The 23117-nt window shown below is 31.8% G+C and overlaps 2 protein-coding genes across 9 annotated transcripts in view; one reads left to right on the forward strand and one right to left on the reverse strand.

Moving 5' to 3' along the window:
* The window catches only part of Cox11 (Cytochrome c oxidase copper chaperone COX11), a 27603-nt gene extending 21885 nt beyond the window's left edge, over positions 1-5718 (forward strand). For all 7 annotated transcript variants that reach the window (XM_076510741.1, XM_076510742.1, XM_076510740.1 and 4 more), the window contains exon 6: positions 955-5718. In XM_076510741.1, the coding sequence (XP_076366856.1) occupies positions 955-1095 (141 nt within the window). In that variant the 3' untranslated portion in view covers positions 1096-5718. The remainder of the gene's footprint in view (positions 1-954) is intronic.
* Positions 5710-23117, reverse strand: part of LOC143255296 (centromere protein M-like) — a 47940-nt gene continuing 30532 nt past the window's right edge. Inside the window, exons 5-7 of one of the 2 annotated variants that reach the window (XR_013030528.1) lie at positions 16582-16673; positions 10235-10471; positions 5710-7490 (exon numbers count right to left, since the gene is read on the reverse strand). Coding sequence is in view for 1 of the 2 variants with exons in the window: in XM_076510743.1 (XP_076366858.1) it covers positions 10355-10471; positions 16582-16673 (209 nt within the window). In the remaining variant the exon portion in view is untranslated. Of the gene's footprint in view, positions 7491-9930; positions 10472-16581; positions 16674-23117 lie in introns of those variants that run through there. The other variant, XM_076510743.1, reaches the window with a different exon arrangement.

Below are 23117 nucleotides of genomic sequence, written 5' to 3' on the forward strand. Positions count from 1 at the left end.
GAACACACAGTACTCCATGTGGTCTAAACAATGATTTTTGTAACTATAATAGCATCTTTATGAGCTAATATGTAATGAGACTAATTCTTGAACCAAATTAATTATTTTTGTAACACTGAATCTTTGGGTCAAATAGAGAATATACAAGAAATTTGATACATGTAAGAATTGGCTAAATGAAGAAACTCTTAAAGTAAACCAAGTAGTCAATATACTTTTCTCTTGACCTAAACTTGGTCATGACTTTCATCTTATCAATAATAGTCCTAAATGTATCACTTCACATTTACATTCTCTCAGGAAGCATGTGTTGCCTTCACTTTTATTAGTCTGATCCAAATTGGCTTTGTATCTGCATGTTTGAGAGAAAGCTACAGGCAGTGTCTCAGTGTTTTTCTCCTTTTGTCTACTTTTTTATGGGTTATATTTCCAGTAACTGTTATTCCATTATTATTATTACATCTACATTTGTAACATACAGAGCACCTTGTAACCTGCAGAGGAGCAAAGATATGAATTAACAAATTATGTTAATAATATAAAGCAGGTAGCAATAGAAAGCCTAAATGTAGGAGTGTGGGCTTTTCATTAGAGATTGTATAACAAATTAGCCAGGAGCATAACATTGCTTGTGATGAAATGTTTTTTTGTTTTTGCATTAGTTCCAACAAAATTATATTTTCCTTATTTTGACACTGTTTTTGAAACCTGGTATGCCACTGGATTTAGCATTCTGGATGATTATTGGATTTACCTAGCAATGTTGCTCTACTTGACTCAGAGATAAGTGGTTTATGGAAACAATATAATCATATATAAAATTTACAAAATAACATCCTCTATTTATTAGGTTTGGCTGTGGAATGTTGATATTTTTTTCATAATCTTCTTTATTAAAATTTATGAAATACCTTAATATATTTTCATTTATAAAATATTATTTTTAATCCTCAGGTAGATATGCCAGTATTTTTTTACATTGATCCTGAATTTACTGAGGACCCAAAAATGGAGTATGTAAATGATCTTACATTGTCATATACTTTCTTTGAAGCAAAAGAAGGTTTAGAGCTCCCTCTTCCAGGTACAAAGTGAATCCTTGTAGTATGTCATTTTAAAATTCTTCTGAATACTTTGGTTTTCCTGAGTTAACATCACAAATATTTTTTCAATGTATATGAATCTTGAAGGATAATAAATTTAATTTTGATTACTAAACAAAGCTAAGAGTGACTTGAGAACTAGGTACACAATTTAATAAGTCTAATAAAAAATATCTTGAAATTGAAGTTCATGTACATATTGTTTTTTAATATATATGCTGAGATAAGGAAAAGTGAGACATATACTGAATTATTATTTTGTATCACACTGCTGCAAAGTACAGGTTTAAATAGGTAAATTTCTATTTATTTTCAAGTATTTTTGCTACCTTGATTTCTTTTTGTTGATACACATGAAATTATTTTCTGATCAGTATTTCTGTAACTTTCAATCATGATTAGTAGCTTATACAATAACTAAATCTTATCATAATGCACTTCTTTATTATAAGATACTCATCACATTTTAGTTTATATCCTGTGTTCAGAACTGTTAATTTCCTGCCACATTCAAGGAAGTTCCAGGTAAAACTATCTCTATTAGTAAGTTACATTTCAATCCAGGGTCTTGTTACAGATGGTGATGTATTATTCACTTGACTGTGGTCTTCCCCATTACTGATTGAATTAACTATTTTAGTTTTTAAGGAGGGAACTACAGGTTTTTGCTAATTTCTAATTAGATTGTTCCATCAGTCAGGTGCATGTAGCAGACTTTTTTTTTTTTTTCTTTGTCACATGTTGTTTTCATATCCTTATTTTTCTGATATAGTGGGTTGCTGAAGATAGAATCAGTGTTAAACAGTGTATGTATATTTAGCTCCAGAATTTTTTTTTTATTTTGAAATGTACTGGAATTCACTTCACAAGGGGATGTTAAAAATAGTGTTTTTATTCTACAGGATATATAAAAGATTTGGAATGTAGTAACTACAATAATATTATATTGTAGCATCTGAATACTGTTTTGCTGTTTATATCATCTTATGTTTTAGAGACCATGGATATGGGGGAATATATAGCTGTCTGAAAATTAATATCTGCCTATTTGTGGTATTTTTTTTTAATGAGGTCTTCAGGATATGCATTGCCAAGGAGAGTTGTATTGATGCTTTTTCTTCTTTCTACTAAATATCATCAGTATTATAAATCCTGTAACTATTAATAATTTTTAAACACACTGTGTTATGGGTATCAAGAATAAAAAACAAAAATGACATTTTTTGGCACAGTTAAAAATAAATTCTATTAATTGTTTCAACTGACAATATCAAAGTTACCACTATCAAAGTATCTGAGTATAGTTAGTTCAGTGTATGTTAAACTTCAGCCATTAATGAGACACCTGCACTGATACAGTCCACTCCAGAGTTGTAAAAATACTGATTGAAGAGATATTTCTACAAAACATCTGTCATATGGCATAACCACTTTATCTTCTTGATAACACACATTTCAGGTGTTACATCCCTCTCTTATACTCATGATCTTATTTGAGTTCTTTTTAATTGAATTTAGTAAAAGTGGTTTCTCCATTTTTAGGGTCAGGTTATTGTCATTCATTGTTCCAATTAAGATAGGATCCTGAACTTCCTTCTGTTTATAGGTCCATTACGTTAGTTGTGTGTGTAATGTGCTAGAGAAAATAGCTATTACTTGCCTTGCTTTGTTTTTTTAATCAAACAGTCTCCTCCTCAACAGTAAATGTTGTTTTTTTTTGCAGGCAGCAGTCCACTTAATTTTACTTGAAAAGCAAATCAGAAGTACTCTCATTTTGGGAAGGATTATAAAACCATACAGAAGTTTGAATTTTATGGGACCTCCATTTATGGGGTTGCATGGCCATTGCCCTATTTTTGTTCAAAACTTTTAAAGGAAAGACATCTTCACAGAAGTACCTCATGGCTATGCCTTGAGTGTCAGATTTTTCAGCACTAAGATAATTGATTATCATGAGTAAAGCATAAGGCAACTTTGTCTATCTGTGCTAATCTATGGATTGAAAAAAATTAGGTTTTTTTTTTTTTCAAGTTAAGGCATATGGTTCACCTACTGCACTGTCTCTGAAGCATCATTCCTCAGGATTCTCCAATGCAAATCCCTACTATATTCTAGTGGAGCAAGGGAGTCCTTACCACTCTCATTTTCTAGTTGCTGGGGTAGTGTACAAAGGCGTATTCATTTCAAGTGATGTTTGTACTCTTTATTCCACTGAAGGAGAATAGGGCAAACCTGGTTATCCTCCCTCCGAGGATACTTGGGTTAAGATAGTATCCAGCATTTCTTCCAACACCAGTTCCATGGTTGTCTAGAATGATTTTGGGTGTTGGATGGGGAGCTCCAGCCTGGGCAGGAGTCTCCTCTTAATTTCAGTTCAGAGAAGACATTTTGCTATCTGGTTATTTCACCATGGTCCTTCTATTTGGTCATTTTCTTACTTTTCACTATTATTAAAGAGGGTTCTCATAATTACAGGGGCAAAAGGTGTTACTTTGGATCTCAGGTTTTGGAATCAGGATTTTAGTTCATAATCCCATGTCAAATGATGTCTGTTTCTTCAGGATGAGCGAGATGTCAACTAGCTCCATAATTGTGGGTTTAGTTTGTTGCATGCTGAGGTTTTTCAGGATAGAGAGAATACCTCTCCTGTTTGATATTGCTTGCCTTTCCTTTCTAATTCTGGGGGCTCATGTGCAACATTCTAACTTTTAGGTTGGGTGCCTAGGCCCACAATACTGAGTTGTTACATTTTGTGCTGCTTTAGGTTGGAGTGAAGGTTTGTCCACTTAGATTTTGCTTGCCTTCTCTTCTTAATTCCAATGGTTTCACATGCAACATCCTGTAACTTGCAGGTTGGTTGCTTTCATATCATGTTGCAGTCCTCGTGTCTTAGCTACTACACCTTGGATCAAGCTTTGTATCCACAGCCCTATCATTCAAATGACAAAATTGTGGAACTCTTGTATGTGATTTGAGCATGGATAAACCTTGAGATAATGAAGAACATTGACTCTGTTTCCAGTTGACCTTTACCACCAAGATTTAGATTACACTTTATCTGAGTGAAGAGCATACCCATTCCAAAATTAGTCCAAACCCCCACTAATGTACTTTATTATATTTCAATATTGCACACCTGTTTCTCCATGCAGTCAGTATTCCTTTCTTGAACTACATCACTTTGGGAATGTCCAATATTAATTATTTTTAGCTATGGCATAGAGCCTTATGGAATGGCCTTAGGTTCTTCAAGTAGAACATTTAGCTCCTATCTCTGTTATCTTTTGACCAATTTGAGATCTAATTACAGTTTTGGACTCAGAAGCTCAAATCCTTCTGACTGGTTTATTTGACCATGCCTAACAATTAACTTACTCTAATCCTGCCTAAAACAATTTCAGTTGAGTAATAAAATTGAATTGGGTATACACATGTCCCATGCTTAGTATTACTGATGCACAAAAATATAGCTATTTAAAAGGTAGGAGAATCATAAATTTAATATACTCTATTTTTGGTTAAAAGAATTTCAAGTGCCATGGCTATTTAGGATTTCCTTTTTTCATTATTCATTACTTACTGTCAGTCTATTGTTGTTTTGAGTAAAATCAACTTTTGAGTTGAAGATATTAGATCACCATTCATTAAAATGTATGAACTTAATTTCAGTATAGCTTAAGTAACTGTGTATTAAAGTTACAGATATTTATAAAGAAAACTGTTACTGTTTGAACCTGAATATCAAAAAATTCTGGCAAATGATTTCTAATTGGATAACAAAAAAATGTTTCTTTAATATCTGGACACTTTGTTCCTGGTTAAATGTTATTGTAATTTTTGTTTGCACACTTGTGTCAAAAAGCTTTAAAGATAGTGGAATTAAGTGAAGTTAAATCATCTCTTTTAGAGGAACTTATAACTACTAGCTTGCCTTTATGTTTCTACAGCATAAACATCTTTGATGGCAGTGATACACACATAATTTTTAAACTCCAACTTTTTCATCAACAAGCATGTTGTTTCATATTAAAGATAGACTTTCCTACATCTCACAGAAGTTGTCAATTTAGAAGTGGGGCAAACATTGCCAGGAAATAACAGTAAAGTCTGTGTTTATTCCAGAAAATTATGACTTTGGTGTTTGTGGTATACAAACATCACATACCTCACTCTCCTACTGTACATGTACAAAATTTTTTAAAATTTCCAAGTTCTGATTTTTGAACGTACTAAATTTAACGAAGCTCATGCTAAATACAGCCATAGAACAATTTCATGGGAGAGTTGTTTATGTGGGACTGCTCTGTGATTGTCATGTGAAACAGAGGAGTCTTCAATTTCTTTTTACTTGTCAGCTACAGAGAGAGAATTGTAATTTCCAAAACTGAAAGAGATCAGACTTGCTCTTAAGTGTAATATCTTTACTTCTCACATTCTTCTGTTTGCTGACTTGAGATTTTTTTTTCTCATTTTGCCTTTATTTAAATATTTTTTTTATTTACTTAGCACTTTAATAGTTATCCATTAAATTAAATTTTCACATTAAGTACTTTATAAATAATCAGCTCTTCAACTTCAATTTTCTCCAGTCAATAAAGACTTGTTATAGTTTTGCACTGTGCTTTATCATCTTTATTCCACTACTAATAAAACATTCCACATACCAGGTGTCTGAATTCTTAGTTATGACATAGATCAGATAACTGGGTGGTAGGCTTATTCTTCATTTAGCAACAAAAGTAACCATACAAACTGAAACTGTTAAGTTGTTCCAGTTATGAGAAAGCAGTGATATCTGCTAACCAGAAACTTGAACATTATGTTCCAGTTTCAAATTAGAAGTAATCTTACCCTAATTCATCAGCAATGTGGTATTCTTGTTAGTACATACAAAATGGTTTATGCTAACTGTAGGTATGAGATAATAAGCTCAAGATTACACAATGTAACAAAATTACTTTTTCTTGTTCCTGGGCAGAAAGTGATATTTCCCAATTGCTTATAAATAATAAAAAATAAATAAATAATATGAAATTGTATATTCAACATCTAAGCCTGCCCTCTACATTCCAACACTCATTACACAACCCCTTTCAAACGTGTGGTCAGCTTCCGGTCAGTTACCTCTCTTTGTGAACCTGACAATGACCGAAGAAGGTCGAAACATTGTTCACTCCTCTACGTAAAAAAATTTTCTCAACCCAAATATTTCTCTACAAGTTGGTTTTCTCAACATCACTGATTATTACATACTGTATTTAAAAATAATAATGTTTCTATAACTTACAAAAAATACACAAAAGAGAATATATCTCATTTAATATGATATATTTAAACTACCATTAATATTTAATCTTAAACAATGTCAAAACAACTGCATTGTGCTATTAGATAAAATATCAAAGCAGGAACATATAGCCAATCAAAGGAAGAGCATATGTTCCCTAGTCTTAATGTATTGTAAAAGTCACTCATAACATTTAAAACGTTTATCATTCTCTCGTATATTTAGTCTCGTAAACTAATGTAAGAAGAAATAAACTGTAGATAGGGGTTTTTGTTGAGTTTTGAACAATAATGCCACCAAAAATTTTCATGTCATTGGATTCCACAGTAAAATAATTAGTATATTTTCACTGCAATTTGAATTACGTATTAAATAATTAGTAAAAAAAGGAAAAATTATTAATCATACCTGTAAATAATTTTTTGCACTGTCTTATTAAAACAATGTGAATAAAGTATTGTTTTACCTAATAAATTGAGATACTATGTGAAACATTAGATAAAATGCAGTCCTAATAAAATACTTCAAAACCGTACATATGATTTGATATTACCTTACTATAATGGAGTAGTGGCATGGCTGTCTATATATCTATGTACGTGGCTGAAATGTTGAATATAATGGTGCCATCTGTGTTATTGAAATACAAGATCTCAATGTCAGAAAGGGCAATTTAGGATTATGAAATATTGTGCCACCTATTGAATGGCACCACAAACAGATATATAAAAAATGTTTACACTTTGGGTATTTATGACTCAAACAGTTATAAAATAACTATGGTATGTGTAGCAAACATTTCTTTATAACATAACACTGTTTTAAACAAAAGTACTCTCCTTGGAACAAGACTCACTAGGATTGTACATGAGGGTTTGATTACACCTTTATTGACATAATTTTAAATATAGTACTAAAACACTGAAGTTCTTAAAAACTTATTTTTTCAGTATAGGGTTGCACTTTTAATGTATAAAAACATTACAATTGATATCAGTAAAATTCATAAAAATTTTGAGCTCTGTACATTGAATTATGTTAATTTAATGAACTGGATATGATGAAAAAGCACAATCCGAATTTTCCAATGCCATACTTCCCTGAGAAGAAGAAAAAAAACATTTTAGAAAATGTTATTAACCACAATTGTTATGATGAGATAAAAATATTAAAATTACTAATTGCTAGTACAAACAGCTGCCTGACGTGACATCTCTGCTAATACTGAGAAAGTAAAAAACACTTTCAACAACTAAATGTTCAGAATTGAGTATGAACTTGCATATTTACCTATTACAGTAAAGGAAAGATGTTGTTATTACAATGTTAAACTGTTGTCATTGTAGTGCATTATCTGCCTGCAGTTTTTGGACACACTGTTAATTGTAGTTAGCAGATAAATATATATCAAACTGTGAATTACATAATGTGGACCACATGGTTTGGCATATGGCTTTGTTTTTTTCAAATTCAATGATTAAAAAGTATTTATTAAAATTTGTGTGTTTTTGAAGAGAAAATGCTTCTAGATATCAAAGCTTCATCAACCACCATACAACATGAAGAGAGTTATTGTTTGATATATCAGTAATCCTTATTGGTTATGAAACAACTCGCAGGCATCCTGTTTTTGGTGTTAACATTCACCCTCTTGTCTCCACAAAATGGCAGAAGAAAGTTTAACAATCTTATTGCAGCTGATTTATAACTAGTGGGTGTACAGTTGTCTTAAACCATGCAAACGCAGCATGTAACAGTAGTGTAGATGTTTTTCATACAATAATTTAGTATTTAGTTTATGGAAAATTTATGTATTTGAAACTGTAACTAGGCATTTACACATTTCTATGGCTGGGAACTATTGTCCTTTGAAACTTCCTGCTGTTAAGTATGTGGCATTTCTTTAAGATTATAACAAACTGGGTAAACTTATGCTTTAAAAAAACACAATTATCTCAGCAAATTCAAAAAGCAACTAAAACAAAGTATACCAATCAATCTCAATCCTTCACAGAACCTAATGGGGCAAGACATTAAGTGTGGTTGTTACTACCAGCTTTATTTTTGAGAAAAGTTTTCAACTAACTTATTCAGAAGATCACAAGTTTCAAATATATTTGATTACTTTCATTAAAGGTATGTTTGCTGTCAGTGGCGGTGGTGTTTTTGACCCTTCATCTTAAGCTTGAAGCAATTTTACACTTTATTCTGTTAAATACAATTAACAGTTAAAAAGCATTTTTTGAGTCGTATATAAATAGCTAACTTAGAATATTATTATTTCATGGTGAAACCTTGTATTTATTCACATGTAGATTGTATATTTACATTGTATTTTAGTATCTAACAGTATTTACTTAATTTTATATTTTTATTTCTATGGATATATATACAATTCCTATCTGTTATCCAGACATCAAAGCTATATGACACATTTAACTCAGTGTCTAAATATATTACTTGTGCACAATTTATCTATTTAGTCAACTTGCCCATCTATGTGGCTTTTGAAAACAGATTTAAAGGCTCTGACTATATTTTTCTAATTCCATTGAAGTGTTGTAATTTGCAAATGTTGAAGGCACTGGGAGTAATAATGTTGTGGTGAGACTAGATCCCTTGACTTCATGTAAGAACAGCCATTTTGGATACAATTACATCCAAGTGACCACAAAATGACATCTTTCAGTACATGAAACCATGTTGGCATGCAGCAATACTGCAGTATTAAAAATCTATAAATAATTATATAAATTATTAATAATGAAAAATTACTTAATGACTATTTTGTATCTTTACTGCTATTCTCTTAAACTAAATATTTACATAATGCTAATAGTTAGACATATTTAAATTAATAGATTCCAAGAGTTATCAGAAGTAATTGTAGTATCTTCTGGTGTCCAACAAATTATTAACAGTTAATAGCAGTGATTATACATGTAAAGAAACCTCAGGACTTTTATGTCACATGTATGAAGTTTTCATAATTTGTTGTTTAGGTGCAATCAAAGATGTGTTATCAAGAGAACTGACAATAGCATATCTGCCTACATAATAAAGAAGATGAAAGTTGTTGTTCTTGTAGGTCCTAAACAAAATCTGCTGGGTTGTGACAGACAGAAAAATAAGATCTACATTTATCAGATTTCAACAGATAATACTGGAGATGAAGACTGGTATGTTTAAAAAGGGCAAAACCTACAAATTAGTGCAATTCACAAAAATCTTTTAATCATCACATGTCCACCTTTTGTTTAGTGTTTGTTATCCATCTAATAAGGATAAAATAATATATTTCCTAGTGTGTTTTCTTATTGCAAAGCCACATTTGATGATCTGCTGTGTTCCCCAAGGGGAATCAAACCCCTTATTTTAGCACTGTAAAACTGAAGAATTACTGCTGTTCCACCAGGGGATATAACTTTCCTAAGGCCAAACTTCATTTTATTCACTTAGGGATGAAACTCAAATTTGTAGGGACTCTTCCTTTTGAAAATATGTGCTCCATCACTAAATATATGTGATACAACAGCAAGGTTAATACAATGTGGACTTTATTATTCCAATATTTCATAAAAGTTTTCATCTAATTATCGAAACTTAAGAACAAAAACCTCAAAATTTAGTATCTTAATTGTGTGCTCATAACTAATATAATATTAAACTGTTCTGCTAATGACATGTTCTGAATATAGGAATAATGTTCTATTACTAACACATGTATGTTCCAAGTATAAAAACAATATTCTGCTACTTACACATGCATATTCCACATACAGAAACAATGTTCAAGTACTAACGCTGTATGTTCCAAATACAAAAACAGTGTTCTGCTACTTACACATGTATGTTCCAAGTATAAAAACAATGGTGATATAAGTTCAATACATTTTGTTTTTGATGAATATCCAAGGAGGATATGTAATAATCAAGGATAATTTGATCTCTTGGCAGCTACAGTCTATGGACCATGAAAACCAGCCATGACAAAATTGGAACTAATTTTGTACTTTAAACCTGCTTTTATTTCTGCTTGATTGATAATTTGCTGGGCAAGGTTGTCCAAATGACTTCTAAACTGTAAAATGAACAAAAAAAGTATCATATTATTTTTGGTTTTCACAGAAAAAAGACTATATTCTGCTGATGTCTTTTACTTTCAGAAAAATATTCATTTTCTATGTAACTACTAATTCTTGAAATAAAGAGAGTTTAATACTTTTTTAATGCTTTAGTTAAATTGTAGTACATATACATATATATTCTAACGTTTTTATATCTGAGAGCATTTTTTTTCTCACAAAATCCTATATGCAGTTACATGATTACATATTCAATGTTATTTTACATCTACATACAAATAAAACACATAATATTACAATTAACCACATCTCACAAACACATTGTAACTGAATCAACACAATATTTGGTAATTATATTCAACGTAGTTTCTTTATGTGGCACTTTTACAATATTACCATGTGTATAACACATACTCTCAATCACTTGCATGTTTTTGGATTCTTAACAATCTATTTATTACCATAGATAATATAAGACAGCAAAAATATGGATGAACAGTTAAATTAAAACATAACAAATAAAATATAAAATGTCACTTGAAATTTCCAGTTGCAAATTGGATCTGTTATTGATCTCAGCTTGGCTTTTAATGAGCAATCACTACATTTGTTAAGATTATGCTCATTTTTGCACTGTTGGTAATCTTAAAAGTGAAACTAACTGTTACAAAATAACCGACTACACCTATCATGTATTAACATAAGAATATCAACATTTCACCCAGATATGCCTGTATGAAAAGATGTAGGATCAAAAATTAAAGGCTTTTTAGTTTTCAGATTCATACATTTATACTATAAGTGCTGAAATCTGAAAATGCATAGTAGAACCAACCATATTTTGACAGCCTATACCATACAAGAACACAAAAATTAGCATAAAAAGTATATGTGTGGCAATTCAAGGATAATAATTTCTTATGTCACCTGACCCTCACAAATTGAAGTAGTTCACAGAACTAATATATGGAAGAGCAAGTATATTGATTTTTTTTGCATGTGAAATGAAAGGTACTGACTGATCATGCTAATTAAAGACTACTAGAAGGCACTAAAGTCAAAATGTAAAACAAACAATGGAAGTTATCTGTGTCTAACAAGGAAAACAAAAAAGATATATTGAACTTATAGGCAATAACAGCAAACACTAACAGAACAAAATAAACATAACTTCAAAGTGAGTTCTGGTTCCCTCACAGATCAGAAAACAAACTTTTTCCCTCAAAAGTTGGAATAAATCTGATGTGAATGTGCTAAAATGTCATTCACAATACTCAGACTCTCTGTTACTGACCAGTACAAAAAAGACATTAGAATGCCAAAATATCTGGTGTCTATCACATTCACAAAGCTTTGCCAATACACAAGGTCAGGTTAGTCACACTTTAACCATCCCATTGAAAAGCTGACAAGTTCTTTGACCAGACAAGCTACAAAAAGTAACATCTAAGGCTGAATCTGACATGTAACCTTAACCAGATTAAGAATGTTTCAGAATTAGACAAATTAAAAAATTTACAGAGATAAAATATATACAACCATAGAGTAAGATAATTGGTATTTGTATATTACTTCTTTTCTCCCTCCTTTTAGGCATGTCCTAAAGCCATCTTTAAAACAAAAGATTACACTGCAAAAGGTTACGCTACAATGGGATGAAATTACATTAAAATTGCAACGTTCAATTAAATTGATGTAATTTCACAGAATGGCACAGCATGTAGCACACTAAACAGTCACAATTACAGGGGAAAGAAAGACCCTGCATTAACTTGAAAAATGGAAAGTATGGGATAGACCTACCCAATAACTTGACATCAAGGAGACTAAACATCCCTTCTAAAAAAAAAACCATGTAAGAGACACGGAGATACCAGCAACAGTAGGACGAGAAGCTGGAATATCCTAAGCCAGGAACCTAGGTGAAATATACATTTCATTTCCACTGATATACAACCATGAATGAAGAATGAATGGAATGAGCTAAATGAAATGCCACCTGATGTGAAAAACTGAATCTCCTTGCCAGGGACTGATCAAAAGCAAGATGTGAAGTGCATGATGCAGAACTGGCAACTGGGGTTGATTAAAAAAGTTGGGAAATAAAAGAGGAGATATGGGAGGGAACAACTGCAACTGGAGTAACTGAAGAAACCATGGCTGTGTGGACCAGGAAGAAACATTCAGAAGGACTTTGGATGAAGTGGTAAAGATGAAGGAAACTACCTAATGAAATAATGAGATATGAAGATAAAAATAAGGGAATTTATTAGACCAATCCTGGCTGAAGGCATCTAAAGCAAAAGCCCAATAATGGGGAATCAGAGACCAAAACAAAGGTGATTAAGGGTGATGGCAAATCCATTGATACAAGGAATACCCCACCTGATTTCAAAATTACCAAAAAAAAGCAAGGTGATGAAAGAACCACTCCTATGGGTAACCTACTCGTGTTGGGAAAAGACAATTCATCTCAAGGCTGAAAGCATCTATTACGTGACACACCATCAAACAAATTTGATGTTAGTGGGCCAAAAGAAAAGATCCAATGTTAGAAAATATGGGGATCTTGACTGGGCACCACCTTGGTAATCGAATTATCTGAATGGATCATGACAAAAATGATCCCTGTAAGTGGGAAGAAAGTGATCCAAAGTCTGAAGAACTGTAAGGAGTTCAAGGATGTTGATAAAAAAATGAACATGCCCCACAGACCTATGGCTCAAAGCCTCCTAGTGATTGACCCACACACACCAATCCTGATGGGGTGCATCTGTAAACAGATGTAAATCTGGCTATGGAGGAGAATGTGGGACATCAATACATAGGCTTTGTCCAACCACAACTGGAGATTGTCCACAATGTAGGAAGGAAGGGTGATAGAAGCATCTAAGGGATCCCAAACAAGGATCTATTAGTTGTGGAGAACCCACTGAAGGAAACGTATATGAACCTGGTCAAGGGATGTGAGAGGAATCACAGAACACCACATCCCCAAAGATGATAATACTTCATGAGCAGAAAGTGAAGGAACAGCTACAGTATTTTGAACAGCAAGTTCCATAGAACAGAGCCAGAGAAGAGAAAGTTGTGTCTCAATTTGATGGGTGAGATGTTGAAGAAAACACCCATATGACCGAAGTACTGGGTAAAATGAAGGCAGGCATCTCCATGTTGATCAACCAGCCCATCTGAGCAGCTTGAAAAAGGAGCTGACAAGTATGACAGGCTGATTGCTGTTCATAATAAGCACAAAGAAGCCAGTTGTTCATGTAAAAGTTAAAGAGCAAAAGCAAGACATGCAAATGTAGAGTGAATATTTGCACTACCTGACAAAAATGTACAGCTCCAAAGACAGAAGATAAGGATGAGAACACTTCAATATGATAATATGCAGATAAGCATTGGAGACATGTATCATGGTTATCCAAAAACCTGGAGAAAAAAGCCCACCAAAGTGTAAAGTAGGATTTCATAGATTTAGATGGGACAGAAGAAGTAGGTTCGATAGCCTGTTGTGTGAGAAGGTTTTGCATCACCTTGGACAGGTACTGACATGACACAGAATTCTGAGGAGAAAATAAAACAGGAACATGGGACATGAGAAAAAGGGTAAGATGAGATATGATGAATCCCTCTAACAAAACTTGGTGAACCCAAACAATGGAGATGAAAGGATTCCACTGATGAACAATAGCTGAGCTTCCAACAGACCCAAGCACACTGGGACTGTTGTTAGCATACCATGCATCATCATGAAAACCAACAGTGGCACTGCAGAAAGAAGGAAAAGGCAAGGGCTGGGAAAGGTAGGGTCAGGAGACAAGAAATGATGCTTTGAGAAAGACAAACAGGCCATCTTGAACCAAAGCTACCCTTGACTCCAAATACTCTTGGATTGTGTAAAACAAAACATCTCAAAAATGTAGCCATCCAAATGTCCTGTAGATAAGTAGTTGGGAGATGAGTCTGGGACAACACAGCATCACAACCCAAAAGGTCCCAACAATAAAGAAACCAGGTTTACACGACTGAAGTTGAAAATGACAAGTGGGTCAACATGGAATTGAGGAGGAAGAGCATGACTCAGGGTTCCTGTGAAGTGCCTAAGAAAGAAGATGGATTAAGAAGAGGTACCACATGAGAGTCATCAGAATAAGATGAAGACAGGATTACTAGGCATTGTTAAGATAAACAAGATATTTGAGTCCAACTCCCCCAAACATGCAGAACTGAACCCAACAATTGTTAATCAAGATATGGACAGTCCACCTTATGATAAGAGCCTGTGGGGGATGAGGCATACTAATGCCATTCACTGAAAGGTGAAATGCTCAGTATGATCTTGAATATCAGGAGACAGGGGAAAAAATAAATAAAGTTAGTCGGCAGAATCATATAATAGGGAAAGACATGGGTCTTAATAAATAGAAGCAATAGACAAAATATCACATACTTAAGAAATGAAATCCAAGAAAGCTGATCAGGGCCTAACAGAATCCTTGGGTAGGGTTTGAGAAGGCATAGCAAACTCTAAAAGGAAAACAAATGATCAAAATCCTTGTTAGCCTAGCCAAGCTTGAAAGGCTCAGGAGGAAGAGGGGCAACAGTGGGAGACAAAAGTTGTCTCATATGATGATCAGTCTTTCTGTGAATAAAGGCCAATACATCCCCCAATGAGTCACCTGCAGCTGTGGCCTGAAATATAGTATCAGACAAATGAAATGTATTTGAAGTGGTAATGTTTACCTCAGAATTAATATTTGATACTAAACAAACAAGCAAAATTTGTCATAGCAAAATGGGTAATTTATCTACTATTAAGAATAAAGTGGGGAAAAAAAAACTGAAATAAGCTAAATTAAGTTAAACTACTTCTAAAAGTAATAAATAAAAAAGGATCCCTGAACTCAAGCATTGTCAAACAAGAAATGATGGTTTGGTAGAGGCTTATAGAGGAAGTTATGTGCATCATGTCAGAGTAGTGCTCTCCTATTGGTATAGAGATGATGTACGAAGAAGTGCATGAGATACAGGTTGGAATCTTTGATACCAGTAAAGTCGGGTAAACTTGTGATATGCGTTACGAAAATAGTTCAGAAAATGAAGGGAGAAAAAATAGTAAAAGCTAATTTTGTAAGTGGAGGGAAGTGCTGTATTGAAATATTTTAAATGCCTTATTCTCCAGCATACAAATACCTAACTAATATATAATTCATACAATTGACACTGACCCCAAGCTGATGTATGAAATTTCAAGGGAACCTATTAAAACACTCCCTGTAATATTTTCTTCAACATTGCACCAATCTCTTTAAATAGCTGTAAAAAGTTTACTATATCAAGTACAAATAAAAAACATTTTATCACTCAAAACCATCAAGAGAACCACAAAAGCAAGTCAATAAAATGTAATATTTCAGTGAAATGTGAAGTATACCCAATAAGAAAGGGTATTTCTTGACTTTCTTTCATATGCTTCTTGAATATTTTTATTTCATAACACAAGAAAATTGAATAACAGATATTCCTTTCATTGTGTTTGTGAAATTAAATCACAAATTAGTTTTGTACCAATTAGGTATACAGATCCATATTACAATGACAGGCTGTTCATAGTATTTGTTATTTCTTGCATGCACATCCATTACAAATATTTTTGAATATTCATTTACATGATAAGTTAGTGAAACAGAGAACCTGGATACTGATATTTGCTTTTAATACATAAAATACATTTTTTTTAAATAGTGCAATTAAAATTATTGCCAAATAACAAGTATTTCACAAGTTGTGGAGAGTAAAATTACTGTGTAAAAGCTGAAAAACAAAAATATTCTTACTTTGTACATTCCCTTTATCGTAATTAAAATGAGCATAAAGTACTGGCATAACAACAAGCTTACTGGTTAATGGGATGATCTGATATAACTTAATGAAATACTACATAACTGTTTTATAAAGAGCAGTCAACAGAGAAATCTTACATTATCACTTGATTCCAAAATATACTTCAATAAAAACATATGTATGTAAATACAAAAAGTCAACTGAATATCACAGTAGTTTAAATAAATTACCACCTTTAAATAACCTCTGTTCGTACCTGCAGATCCCCATAGAAAACTGGACATCCATAAAGATCTCCACAGTCAATCACTCTGTCTATACCAAAACTATAAGAATTCACCATAGATGCTGAAATATTAGCACAAGAATAAATACATTACAAAACATACTATCATTGTAAATACTTTGGTTTAATTGCATAGCAAGTTTTGGAACATGGTTTTTGCCATTCTATTATATGGGAAAAGTGTGTATACACATGCATGCTTGTTAAAAATATTTCTATGGCCAAAGCACTTTTTGCTCTTAAAACTATTTATGGATCTCAGTTATTTTGTGGTTAAAAGGCATTAGAGAAGAAAACAATACCTTTTTTTAATCTTATGGGTAAAAAAGTTACTACTTTATTAATGCATAGTCAAATGGTAATTTATACACTTTTGTTTTAGGAGCTACCTTATTTTGAAGGTAACATTTCAGTTATTCTAATAAAGTATTATCTCACTTCATGCATTACTTGTGTCATGAAGTATAAGCAAGTATTTACTTTTCATATATATGTGAAAAAATCAACTTTTTCAAACACAACTATTTAAAAATACAAAAATTACAACAATAAAGTCCTAAGAGAAAAAAAAAGTTTGAAAAAGTTGATTTTTTCACATATATATGAAAAGTAAATAAATACTAAATATATATAGTTTTGTACATAAAAGAACTGAAACTATACCTAATTTTAAATATTTCAATACCAGTCAATTCAATTCATTGAACAGATTAATATTTCTTTCTGGATTTAAACAGACTAACAGATAACAGTATATTTGATCCACCTGGAATACTTTGGAGATCAGCAAAGAGGACAAAAATGTATATAATGTCTTAGAACACAAAACAAAAAGAATTAATTGACTTGTAAAAAAAAAAAATAATATTGACTTGTAATAATAAAGTTAACTGCAATCCTAAACATCTCATCAAATGAGCAATAAGAAATAATAACCAACAAGTTAAAACCTTAACATAGGGCAAACAAAACAATCCTCCAAAGAACTGCATACTTTTACTGTATGTATATGCAGAAAAATCTGGTAAGTCCTTAACAAGTATGGGTAAAATATAACATTTAAAGTGGTACTGATACCTCAGAAGTAGAACTTACTATGTTGAAGAAGACAAAAAGATGTGTTTTACAGCCTGTCATGTAATAAAATATCATACAAAAGTTATAGGATGCACATTAAAATGCCAAAGTACACACAGTTATGAAAAACTAAATGCACTGAATCATGAGTCCTGTTACTCAAAACCAAATTAACAACAGAGACATTACAAGAATGTAATAAAAATAATAACATTCATATTTTCAATGTACAGACCATTACTTTGGATATCACAATACTCAAACACTTTGGTCTAATATAACACATTAATACCACATTTACTTAGTGACTGTTCTTTACAAACCTTATTCATTATGGTACAGTTTATATTCAGCCCTGCTTATTGAATTCTTTATATTTCTAATTTTCATATTTCATGTACATTTATTTACAGATTAGAATGTTGATTATGTTAATATTAATTAATTACTCTTAAAACACTGGTTTTAAAATTGTTGTTAAAATGTTCTAGGATTTCCTCCAGTGCTTATGTAATATACAATATATGTACTCAACAATCACTTGACCACAGGTATTATTTCTTCTTATTCCTCATGTCACTTATCTGGTTTTTGTAACACTTTTTATTTTAAATCATGCATACTAATAATAATGCTAAATCTGATGATTTTAACTGCAGTGTCAGCCAAAAAATTGTTACATTGAGTTTTTAAAAAATTGAAAAATTTCTGTATTCATTTTGTGTTACAGTGTTAAATAACCAACTATAAGCCTTAAACATCAAATCTGAAACATTTTATCTATTGAAGTTTTAAGTTTTTATTAAACTAATATATGTATATCTTATAATCATTGTCTATTGACCAGTGACCATATGTTTCAACTATAGATGCATTAGGTCTTTTATCAAGACAACATAATGAATTGTTTCAGTCTTTATTAATCTTTCATTTTTGTGATTGTTGTCACATACTAGAATTAAAAAACAAAAGAATATGGATCAAATTAATTTTTAAGAACTACTCAGAAAGAGACTTGTACCCTAGATGTGGTAAGCAAATTGTGATGTTATGTAACAGGCAAGTTTCCACAACTTATTCAAGAAGAATGTCCATCTGAAAATGAGCAGCAGAGTAAGGGTTCACAGAAAAAAGGATTCCAGTCATACCTTCTGTTTAACCACCATTCCACACCTCAAGCAGCTAGAGAATGAAATGAGTATTCATGTTATTCTTTATAAAGACATACTGTTCAAGAGCCATAAAACAGAAAATTAGACCCCACTTGCCACGTCTGCCAGTCACATCCTTCTTTCACAAGTTGCCAATAGTTCTCTTTGACATTTACTATTGCATTACTAATAACCAATAGAAAGCCAATGTTTCATTCTTTCAAATGACGTATCACATTATGCTGTTTTCTCGGCAGACAACTGCTTATAATTATTTCATATCCAGTTCAAAGTTTATCCCCAGGAAATCATTATTGTGCTTCATTGAACATTTAACGGCTCTTATCACATAGTTAAAAAAACCCAGAAAAATTACGATTTATAGAACATTGTCTAATTTTTTACAAGTTATTATTCTGTGTTTTAAGATGTATTATCTGATTAAATAAAACATTTATTGCAGTCACACAGTTAGTATAAGTAGGGTTAAGTTTCATCAACAGTCAATAGCAAAAAAGAAAGACTTAGGTAAGTATAATATATATATTGTTTTCCTGTGTATTCTTTATTTATTGCTATAAAAGTAACTGTAATGTAAAAATTAGAAACTTTTTAAGTTAAATCCAGTTAGAATGTAAAATAAAGATAAAAATAATATTTTTTTCACAAGGTAGACTCAAGTAACCCATGCCTTATCTAATTTGATAAAGTAATGCAAGCAACACATTCACTAAATGATTGACAACTTGTGTGGTAGGATAAGATAGACAAAGTTCAAAGGGCAAAAAAACAATAAGATGTAAGTAGCAACGGATGTATACTGTTATACGTTTCAAGCTACTTAGGATAAAAATGCAATATCATGTTACACTCTAAAGCCATTTTAGAAAGAAAAACAAGGGAAATTGATTTTTATTTCATATTTTGTTATGGTGGTTACAAGATCAGTCAAATCGATCAATCTCATATAGAATTAGGGGAGGGAAAAATATGGAAATGTACTGGAAAAAAACTGCTGGAAATTTATTTAGGTTTTTTTTAAAGAGATTATGCAAATAAAATCTGACAATTTTGAGATAAAGAAAAGTATTTTTAATCTAAATATGAAAATCACTTTGAACTTGAAGCAGCCAGTACTATTATTCCCTATATTCACTGAGAAATTTTTAGTGAAAATACTTCATTGAAAAATTCTCTTTTTTTTTTGTCTCAGAATTCCTTTAATGCTTACTGAAAGCTTGCAGAACTTAATAAAGGTACATATTCAAAGGTATAATATGAAAATTATAAAGGCCAGTTTGGGGTCATGAACATGGTCAATTCAACCAATCCTGCAGCAAGAATGTTAAGTAAGTGCTGTGAAACTATTGTCCTTGTATCTTATATGGATTATGAAAACAATATGGAATTACATGGTGTTCTTTGGACATAATAGTCTAAGAGTGGAGCTTTTACAAAGGACACTGTGTTGCACTTAACATCATGGTGCAGGAATATCAGATACAACATGATCACATGTGGCTACATGAATTTCAGCAATGTAGTGAGGCTTTAAAGTTGTTTTCTTACAATGTATTCAACTTCTGTATTAGACAGGATTTCCTAGTGGTGTTTTTCACTGTGAGCCCATGGGACCATGATATGCATTCCATTACCACAAAATTGCCTTTTGAGTGCATTAAAACAGCAACAGTCAAATCCCATTATTCAATTAGAGCTGCTGAAGAGTTAGTGGTGGATGCTGTTAACTAACTGGCTTTCTTTTAGTCTATCTATTCAAAATAATAAAGGCTTGTGCATCAGTCCTTGTGTAGCATTAAGTGAATATCCAAAACAAAAACACAAAACCTTGTATGTTTACTGTACAGCACAGAACATTACACCTAAGTTCAATGTCCTTGAAAAACCTTTTTTTGTTTTTCATTTTAAGAGGAAATGTTTGAAACAAAGGAAAAACATTCTCAAAATATTAAAGAGAAAGTGGAGAAAGATATACACAACACTTTTGTCAGGTTTTATGCATAAGGATGTATGGGCTTGATTCCTTACAGTAGCTATCTGTGACTTGTTGGCAATAAATAGATTACAGACTCCACTTGTTCCAAAGTAATGTATTTAAAACAAGCCAAATGTATGTACAAAAACTTGTTACACTATTGGTTTTCATACTTATATCCAGAACTTTTAAATAATTGTAGCTTTTTCATCAAAATCCACACAGGCAGGTTCAATTACTTTACAACATCCACTGACAAGATATATTATTCTCATCTACTCTGTTATCACAACATAACCAGTGATAAATTCACTTATGCTACACCATGGGTTACCACAGTTGTATCCAGAGTCTTAAATAATTCTCCTTTATGTCAAAGGTCCATACAGGCTGGTTCAGTTATTTTAGAACCCAATTGCCAAGATAAGTTATTCTTCTCTACTTTGTTATTCCAATACAACCTGCAATTATTACACTTTAAAAAGTTGTCACTATACACACTTTATGGCTAAACTTGCTATTACCCAACCTAACTTGACTTTTACTTTCACTAACTAACAGTAAAAAAATTTCAAAAAGGTTCAAATAATAGAAAACCACAACATAACAATCACCATCTTGTGAATTACACAATGCATGATTTATACAGTATGCAAACAAACCTGCAAAAAAATCTCTGCCTCTAAAAAAAATATGTAAATTTAACACTCTTACCTCACAGTTATGTAAATAACAACTCTTGTTTTAAATGTAAAATGAACAGTCCAACAATAAGGTCTTCTTCACAAAAAAGATATTTACAATTTGTTGAATGCATGAACATAACACTGGATTTTGATTTTTATATTTTTGTGGCAACAAATGGCTTTCAGTCCCATCAATGATGTCCTGATTCACAACCTTCTTCACAAAATAAAGCAAGCACTAAATTCAGCTCTTACCTCCTAAATACTCTTCTTTTTCTTAAATTCCTGTACAACTGTGGACCCTTATCACTCTAGATGGTAATTTGTTTCATAGAGTTACTGTCCTACTAAACTTAACTTCAGATGTGTCTGATATTTCGGAAATACGAAATCTATAATATCTTGTTCTCAGAATTCTGAACAAAAATATACAATATTTCAACTGTTAATAATTCTTAATACCTTAATAATACTACCCTTGATCATTTCTTTTCCAAAATAGAACAAATTATGTGATTTATAGCAACTCAATGTCCTTCCTAAAACAAAGGAATGAAAACTAAACACAATACACTAAGTGCAGCCTAAACAGTTAAAGGCCTACATCTGTAATTGAATGGAGCAACCAGTACAGTTTAGAATTAGTCAACTAACTTACAAGTCAAAAGTAGATGTATGAGTGAGAGAATGGATGATATACAAAATGTTGTTTCAACAGTACTCCACAAAGATTACCTGCATAAAGTATGTTATGATAGCTGAACTTTAGGTCAAAGCAAGGAGGCTGTTGTGTGGAGAGAACCTATTTGTCTAAAATGAACAGTTTCAAGAACCATACAAGTGTAATGCAGAAGCCTTAAATCATCAAAAATACAGCCCAAGTTAAAAAAAAGATACAATATAAATGCATGATAGAAAGTCTTGTAAACTTCTTGCAAATAAAACTTAACTTTAAACTGGAAATAACCATACTATGTAATATGTATCATTCGACTAAATAGTTAAACTCAACTTACATTCTACTAATATTAAAATATTTTACATCAATCTCATCCAGATCTTGCCATGTCATATGTTACTTCAATTGAACAAAATTAATGTAATCTATGAATAATTTAGCTATGATTTAAAATTGTAGAATGTTATTAACAATGTTTTAAGGAACTGAAAAGAAATAAAGTCAATTATTAAAGTAATGTTTATGAGCAAAAGTAGTGAGATTTTTTTCTTTTACAAAGTAATGAGCATAAATGTTACTTTCATAAATTATAAATAAATGCTTTTGTTTTATGAACCTTGAGTTTTTCTCTGTGCCTCATATGTATAAATTTCCTTATTTGTTTGTAGTTAACCACAAAACAACACAATGGTTTATCTGTGTTGTGTCAACTCTGGGTATCAAAATCCAGTTTTTTACATCATAAAATTCACTGAGGGGGAAGGGGTTGAGTTGTGAAAATTGTCACCAAAGGTCAAATACTATTTTACAAGGCTTAACACTCAACAATAAGAACAAAAGTAAACTGTTAAAAAACAACTTAGATTACCCATGTTTTAGTAAATACCTTTAATAAAAATAGTTCCCTTTTAGGTGCT

This window comes from Tachypleus tridentatus, chromosome 7 (assembly GCF_004210375.1).
Source record: "Tachypleus tridentatus isolate NWPU-2018 chromosome 7, ASM421037v1, whole genome shotgun sequence".
Lineage (NCBI taxonomy): Eukaryota > Metazoa > Arthropoda > Merostomata > Xiphosura > Limulidae > Tachypleus > Tachypleus tridentatus.